Below are 8591 nucleotides of genomic sequence, written 5' to 3'. Positions count from 1 at the left end.
AATGATTTGGGGCAGGTTCCGATCAGGTCCCTTATCTCCTCCATGAAGGCTGATTTTCAGCAGTTTTGGGCTGCTTATCCGCAGACGTTCTTTGTTTGGTCTGATATCGTTCCCCGGGTTCGGTGGCGTGGGGGTAACTCTCACGCGGGGATTGATAGGGCTCGCAAGCAGGTCAATAAGACTATTTCCCGTTTTATTTCTTTTCGGGGTGGTGTCATTGTTAAGCATGTTCAGTTGGAAGGGGACCCTGCGGGTTTGTTTCGGTCAGATGGTGCCCATTTGTCTGATGTTGGTCTGGACATTTGGCTCCTTAACGTCCAGTCTGGTTTGGAGCGTGCGTTGTCGGTGGCAGGGGGCCAGTGAGGTGCAAGGTGGTCGCACTCCCTGGCTTTGGCGGTTGGTTATCAAGCTGGCATAGTGCAAGGGTTAACCACCTTAGGTGTGGTTTGACCCGTGGTGCACAGGCCCTCGGCCTAAGTGCAGGACACTCCTTGGGCTTGTGCCTTGGTGAATCCTAGCCGTGACAATGGCTGCCGTGCAGGGGACGCCGGTGGTCTCTACGGTTTTACGCCTGTGCCAGCCGGTTCGGTTGTTTACAATTTAGGGTTACGATTTGTAGCCTTTATATTTGGTTTACAATTGTTAGTTTTAAGGCTTGCACGTGTCATAAGTAAGTCGGGTGGTGTGGCACGTGCATTGCTATATTATATACTATGTTATATGTGTTTACAAATAAAGTTCATTTTACTATGAATAAAGTTATTTATATCTGTGTCACGGCGTGGAAGGCGTAAAGCGGACTGCACCGTGGCCTTATTTTTCCATAGTTGACTATAATAAAGCATTATATTATTTACTTTGTGTTTGTGTATTTATTGTGGGAAGGGGGGTAAAGAGGGCGTCGCATTGGCGCTACCTCAGTCAAGAAAGCCCCAGGCGAGAGTATGGAGCAAGAAGGGCGCATGACTGAGGGGATGACAGGCAGCCCTCTCCCCCTCCCGTTTTCCTGTTTTTTAGTAAATTTGCTGAGTCAGCTAGGGGGGCCGGCGGGCAATGTTGATTGACGGCCCTGAGCTGACGATTGATAGGTGTGCATCACCTTACTGTGCTTAGGGGTGGGGGTCACTATATATATGGGAGCCCACCCCATTTAGGTCACTTTTTCGATTGACCAGGAAAGCTTTCCCTCCCTCCCACCCCTCTTTTTTCTGTTTCTTGGCGGTTGGTTATCAAGCTGGCATAGCGCAAGGGTTAACCACCTTAGGTGTGGTTTGACCCGTGGTGCACAGGCCCTCGGCCTAAGTGCAGGACACTCCTTGGGCTTGTGCCTTGGTGAATCCTAGTCGTGACAATGGCTGCCGTGCAGGGGACGCCGGTGGTCTCTACGTTTTTACGGTTTTACGCCTGTGCCAGCCGGTTCGGTTGTTTACAATTTAGGGTTAAGATTTGTAGCCTTTATATTTGGTTTACAATTGTTAGTTTTAAGGCTTGCACGTGTCATAAGTAAGTCGGGTGGTGCGGCACGTGCATTGCTATATTATATACTATGTTATATGTGTTTACAAATAAAGTTCATTTTACTATGAATAAAGTTATTTATATCTGTGTCACGGTGTGGAAGGCGTAAAGCGGACTGCACCGTGGCCTTATTTTTCCAAAGCATTATATTATTTACTTTGTGTTTGTGTATTTATTGTGGCAAGGGGGGTAAAGAGGGCGTCGCATTGGCGCTACCTCGGTCATGGTTATGTATGAGTCAGGAGCAGGCAGGGATCATATTTCCATGGACAGAACAAGAGTCCAGCTGCTTGGTAAAGTGTACCACCTAGGTGCCATACACTCTGTGTTTTGAATCCTGCAGACTTCTGTATTGTGTTAGCAATTATTGTTATAATTGCCATGCGTGTATAGATACCTATGGTGTTAGAGTGGCCGTATGTATTGTTTTAGGGTGCATATAAATATATCAGGCATCATATTTCCACATTTGAGGACTGGCCCCAGCTACGTGGTGGTTTAATGGTAAGTTGACCTACCTAACGTACAGATGATCATTAGTTCAAACCTTGTTGGGACCTGTATCGTGGAAAAGTTTTATAATCTGTTTATATATATATATTTTTTAATATATGGTATTGAAAAATCCAAACCCCAGTTGACTGGTGGCATAATGGTAATGCGACCTGCCCGGCATATAACGGGTTTGTTCCCCGAGGGCCTCTATGTTGTGAGTAAGTATGTTGCAGTGTATATATTTATTTATATATGGTAATGCTGTATCTAGTGTTTTAGAGGCTCTTTATCGTGTTAAAGTGTGAGTAATGTTTTAGAGAGGTTATATAATAGTTTATGTCAATGAGGAGAAAACAGGGTCATATATCTATGGTGATATCCCAAAGAACCTGGTTGTTTGATGGTGTAACGGTAATGTGACCTACTTGTTACATAAGGCGTTCTTGGTGCGAACTTCAATGGCTTCTTTATTGCGTGTAAGTATTTTGCAGTGTATATATTTATTTATATTTGGTATTGCTGTATCTAGTGTTTTCGAGGCTCCTTTATTGTGTTAGTGTGAGTATATATTGTTACAGTTGCTGTGTGTATATATGTAGGGTGTATGTAATGTTTTAGAGAGGGTATATGTCAGTGAGGAGACAACAGGGTCATATATCTACAGCAAAGCCTCAGTTCTCTGATCGCGTAGAGGTAATGTGCCAATGTGCCTTTCCTGTTGTGTAAGGGGTTCGTGATTTGGACCCCACTGACTTCTTTATTGCCTTTAACAGTGTATATATTTATTTATATTTGGTATTGCTGTATCTAGTGTTTTCGAGGTTCCTTTATTGTGTTAGTGTGAGTATATATTGTTACAGTTGTTGTGTGTATATATGTAGGGTGTATGTAATGTTTTAGAGAGGGTATATAATAGTATAATGTCAGTGAGGAGATAACAGGGTCATATATCCATGGCAAAGCCTCAGTTGTTTGATGGCGTAGAGGTAATGTTCCCTACCTGTCAAGTTAGGAGTCTTTGGTTCGGACCCCAATGGGCTCTTTATTGCATGTAAGTATTTTGCAGTGTATATATTTATTTATATTTGGTATTTCTGTATCTAGTGTTTTCGAGGCTCCTTTATTGTGTTAGTGTGAGTATATATTGTTACAGTTGCTGTGTATATATGTAGGGTGTATGTAATGTTTTAGAGAGGGTATATGTCAGTAAATGTAAGTGAGGAGAACACAGGGTCATGGCGGCACATCGCTTCCTATTCCCTGGTAATGGTAATATGCCTCGCTTGATGTGCAAAGGGGTTGCCGGTTCATATCGCGTTACATGTTTTAGTGTTAAAGTGGAAGTATGTATTGTTATAGTTACTTTGTGTGTATATATATATATATATATATATATATATATATATATATATAGTGTTAGAAATGCATAATTTTAAAGGGCATGTATCGTGTTAGCGAAGGTGCATGTAAGTATTTGTGAGTCAGGAGATGATAGGCATCATATTCCTTAGGAGAGGAAACAACAGAGCCGGTTGCACACGTGGTGGCGTAAAGGTAAGGTAAGGTAAGCAACCCAACATTCAAAGGGTCGCTGGTTTGAATCCAGATGGCTGCAAGGTGGTGTTAGTGAATAATTGTTGAATGTATATATTATTTTAGAGTAGGGGAGTATATGTAAGGATATGTGAGACAGGAGAAAACAGCGACATATTTCCACGCCAAAAAAGCAAAGCAATCTGCCTGGTGGTGTAAAGGTAAAGTAACCTGCCTGCCATACCAAGGGTCGATGGTTTGAATCCTGATGGATCCTCTGTGGTGTATATATTATTTTAGAGTAGGGGCATATATATAAGTATATGTGAGTCAGGAGAAAACAGGGTCATATATCCACGGCGAGAAAACAAAGCCAACTGCCTGGTGGTGTAAAGGTAAGGTAACCTGCATACTATACCAAGGATCGCTGGTTCGAATCCTGATAAATATATTGTTTTAGAATAGGGGCGTGTATATATAAGTATATGTGAGTCGGGAGAAAGCAGGGTCATATATCCACGGCGAGAAAGCACAATCGGCTGCTCGGTGGCGTGAAGGTATAGTTGCCTGCCTGACATACAATGGATCGCTGGTTCGAATCCTCATGATGACTTCTGCACGTAAGTACGCAGTGTGGCTCTGCTTGTGTGCGCTAGTGGATGGTGTTAAAGTGGCTCTGTGGCACTCTAACATCAGACACTTACATACACATCTACAGCCTCACCTGCATACACATAGCCGGTTGCAGATAACACTTGAAGGTTGTGCTAAGTGTCCTTGCACGCAGTGACCAAAAACACTGGTTGCGGAAAAGGTTTCGGAATGTGTGTGCATCCGCTTGACCCGTTCATGTGCGTGCACAGTAGCCCACACAGCGACTTACATGGAGAATCATCATGGCGGGTACGATACCGGAGATCCGGAGTATGATGGGGCATCACCGGCAGCCACCCCTTTGCCTTCTCTCTGCTTCTTTCGGGACAGAAATAAACACAATATACTCTTTGTATATTGTGAGACAAAGACCCCCTTCAGGGGGTTTTACTCACTTCAGGGGGTGTGGTCATGGGCGCATGTCCCCCACCATCCATGCAACATGTATAAAGTATAACTAAAGTAACATGAATAGTAAAGTAACATGAATAGAGTATAAAGGTAACATGCAATAGAGTATAAAGAAAAAAATAGAGTATAAAGAGAAACACTTAATTGAAACACTTAATTGAAACACTTAATTAACAAAGTATAGTAAACCACTTAGATATATTATTACTAAGGTGTTAATCTTTGTTAATTAAGTGTTTCTAATTAAGTGTTTTTCTTTATACTCTATTGCATGTTACCTTTATACTCTATTTATACTCTATTCATGTTACTTTAGTTATACTTTATACATGTTGCTATACTTTATACATGTTGCTATACTTTATACATGTTGCATGGATGGTGGGGGACATGCGCCCATGACCACACCCCCTGAAGTGAGTAAAACCCCCTGAAGGGGGTCTTTGTCTCACAATATACAAAGAGTATATTGTGTTTATTTCTGTCCCGAAAGAAGCAGAGAGAAGGAAAGGGGTGGCCGCCGGTGATGCCCCGTCATACTCCAGATCTCCGGTATCGTATCCGCCATGATGATTCTACATGTAAGTCACTGTGTGGGCTACTGTGCATGCACATGAACGGGTCAAGCGGATGCGCACGCATTCCGAAACCTTTTCCGCAACCAGTGTTTTCGGCCACTGCGTGTGAGGACACACGGCTTAGTGCAACCTTCAAGTGTTACCCGCAAACTTGTCCGCAACCAGCTATGCGTATGCAGGTGAGGCTGTAGATGTGTATGTAAGTGTCCAACGTTAGAGTGCCACAGAGCCACTTTAACACCATCCACTAGCACACACAAGCAGAGCCACACTGTGCACTTACGCACAGAAGTCATCATGAGGATTCGAACCAGCGATCCATTGTATGTCAGGCAGGCAACTATACCTTCACGCCACCGAGCAGCCGACTGCGCTTTCTCGCCGTGGATATATGACCCTGCTTTCTCCCGACTCACATATACTTATATATAAACGCCCCTATTCTAAAACAATATATTCATCAGGATTCGAACCAGCGATCCTTGGTACGGAAGGCAGTTTACTTAACCTTTACACCACCAGGCAGTTGGTTTTGCGCTCTCGCCGTGGATATATGACCCTGCTTTCTCCCGACTCACATATACTTATATATACGCCCCTATTCTAAAACAATATAAACACCACAGAAGATCCATCAGGATTCGAACCATCAATCATTGGTAGGGAAGGCAGGTTACTTTTCCTTTACACCACCAGGCAGTTGGTTTTGTGCTCTCGGCGTGGAAATATGTCACTGCTTTCTCCTGACTCACATATACTTATATATACGCCCCTACTCTAAAATAACATAGACACTCTGTAAACATTAACACCGCAGAGGAGCCAGCAAGAGTCGAACCAGCAACCCTTGGTATGGTAGGCAAGTTACTTTACCTTTACACCACCAGGCAGCTGGTTTTGCGTCCTCGGCGTGGATATATATATATCTACATTTTATATATATATATATATATATATATATATATTTTCTTTCTTTACAGGCTCTAATTCAGATTATGCATCTCAGACAGATTCCTGAAGTGGGGGTTCATATCCATCAGCCCGCTCTACTTTGGCGCCTGTCTCATCTCCTGCAGGCTTCCCAGCACCACCGCCTTCACCATGTAGTTTCATAAGTTTGCCCAGCTCAAACTTTGGCTTTTTCAGCATCTTCACTTTGCGTACATACACATCATGTAGAGGATAGATGGACTGGCAGGCCTTTTCAATGTCTTTGCCGATACTGTCTGGAATTAGCTTGTTAACAACTTCTTTCAAGTCATTTGTCTGCACTTCACGAGTCATGATTTCCATCATCTTCTTGCGGATCTGACGCACTTGCTGATGCTGGGCATAAGAAGTCTTTCTAATCTGGTTGTTACGCTTTTTGGTGAATCCAACACAGAATAGGCAAAGTAGGTAGCCATCTGTGGTCTTCACATCAACGTGAGCCTCTCTGCATGGATATATGACCCTGCTTTCTCCTGACTCACATATACTGATGCCCACGTAGTCTGCATGGAACGGAGGGGGCCCTGACAGGGGTGCAGAGCAGGGCTAGGTCAGGGGGTCAAAGAAAGTTCAACGGGGAGGGGGAGGAAGTGAAGGGGGTATTATAAGGTTGGTGCGTAAGAATGTTCTGGGCTTTTTGTTGTGCCAGCCTACCCGGTTCTGTGTTTCGTTTCAGGATTCTGTCACAGCCGGGGGGCGGTAGCTTGCCAGGTTGCCGGGGGGTGTTATGTGGTTATTGCCACTGGTGTTAAAGTGTCGGTGGGAGGTTCCTGGCTGGGCAGTTGCTGGAACCTCAGGTGGGGGAGGGGCATCATGGTATGCCCTCCCATAAGGTGATGCTTACAGTTTGGCCCCGGTTGGTCCTGGCAAGCTTTCGGGTGTTTTATTGTATTTGGGTCATTGCCGTGTTAATGCACCTTCGTAAATGTTTACAGGTTGCGTGGCATTGACGTTAATAAATCGTCTGTGGCCTTTATTCATCCCACATCTGGTGTCCGTGTTTTTATTGGGGGGTTAACCAGGATGACATAGCCCGAGAGTCGAGGCTACCCCCTGTCATTATATGTACGCCCCTACTCTAAAACAATCGATACACTCTAGGTGCATTAACACAAAAGAGGAGCCATCAAGATTCAAACCATTGATCCTTAGTACAGTATGCAGGTTACTTTACCTTTACACCATCAGGCAGTTGGTTCTACTCTCTCGCCGTGGAAATACCACCCTGCTTTCTCCTGACTCACATATACTTATATATATGCCCCTACTCTAAAACAATATATACACTTTATATGCATTAACACCACAGAGGAGACTCTGGGATTCAAACCAGCAATCCTTGGTATGGCATCCAGGTCACTTTACCCTTACACCAACAGGCAGTCGGTGGGGATTTCTCGGGGTGGATATATGACTCTGCTTTCTCCTGACTCACTCTAAAACATTACTAACAGCCAAACTAACACTATAGAGATGAATACAAACACATATATACTTAAACGTCATAAGAGAGCCGGTAAGACTAGAACCAGCAGTACTTTGTAAGATACACAAGTTACCTTACCGCTATACCACCAAGTAGACAGATGCTGTTTCTGATATATGAGCCTGCTTTCTCCTGATTCACATAAACTTATATGTATCCACTCTAAAACAATACGTTCAGCTGCTCTAATAGGATAGGTATACACAAAGCAAATATGCCACTAGATATTTATACGACACACATGAGCCACAGGGATTTGAACCAAATATGGTGCACTCTTAAGACATCATGTCTTTAGGCCAACAGGCAGATGGACACGCTACCTCATCATGGATACATGATGCCTGTTTGCTCCTCATAAGAACCCACTCTAAAATGTTGCACTACAGTCACTCTAACACAAACACGCCCCAAAATGGCGCCATGAAATATGGGGCTGGTATTCATTTATTTCCAGGGCAGTTTTCATTCCCAGTCGGGCCCTGACTACAGACTTGAGGCCGCTCAGTACGCTGACAGTGGGGTAAATCAGGACATGGAGCAGGTGTGTACACATCTGCCTTCTTGACAAACAGCAAAGAGCTTCCTGCCCCTCCTTGGATACATGTCCCCAGCTGTATCACCGCCTCAGGCTATCATTACCTGCAGAGTGGGGTAATAGTAATATTCAAAAGAAGAGTGAACAAAGCCTGGACAAAACCTAGAAGCTTACACTCCAAGAGTGCCAGGGAGGCAATACAAAGCCTGACATCTGATTTATTAGCCGGACAACGGTTGGCTGATATGATGGGGGTTGTAGTCCGCAGCTGGTGGAAGGAGTACGAAAATACTAATTGGGTTACTTGAAGTATCTTGTCGCTATTTAAAAGCAATTGTGTAAATACTGGTGTTAGGGCACAGTAACATTGATGCGTGTAATCCGCCCT

The 8591-nt window shown here is 43.9% G+C and overlaps 1 protein-coding gene across 1 annotated transcript; it reads right to left on the bottom strand.

Moving 5' to 3' along the window:
- Positions 1-6153: 6153 nt before the first annotated feature.
- LOC128504554 (40S ribosomal protein S3a-like) lies at positions 6154-6665 on the bottom strand (the record flags this gene model as incomplete). The annotated part of the gene is made up of 1 exon (XM_053474647.1): positions 6154-6665. A coding segment is annotated over one exon (474 nt), but the record flags the coding sequence as incomplete, so codon positions are not given.
- Between the last annotated feature and the right edge of the window lie 1926 nt (positions 6666-8591).

This window comes from Spea bombifrons, chromosome 9 (genome assembly GCF_027358695.1).
Source record: "Spea bombifrons isolate aSpeBom1 chromosome 9, aSpeBom1.2.pri, whole genome shotgun sequence".
Lineage (NCBI taxonomy): Eukaryota > Metazoa > Chordata > Amphibia > Anura > Pelobatidae > Spea > Spea bombifrons.
Note: the sequence above shows the minus strand (reverse complement) of the source record. Positions and strands in the feature narration are given on the sequence as shown.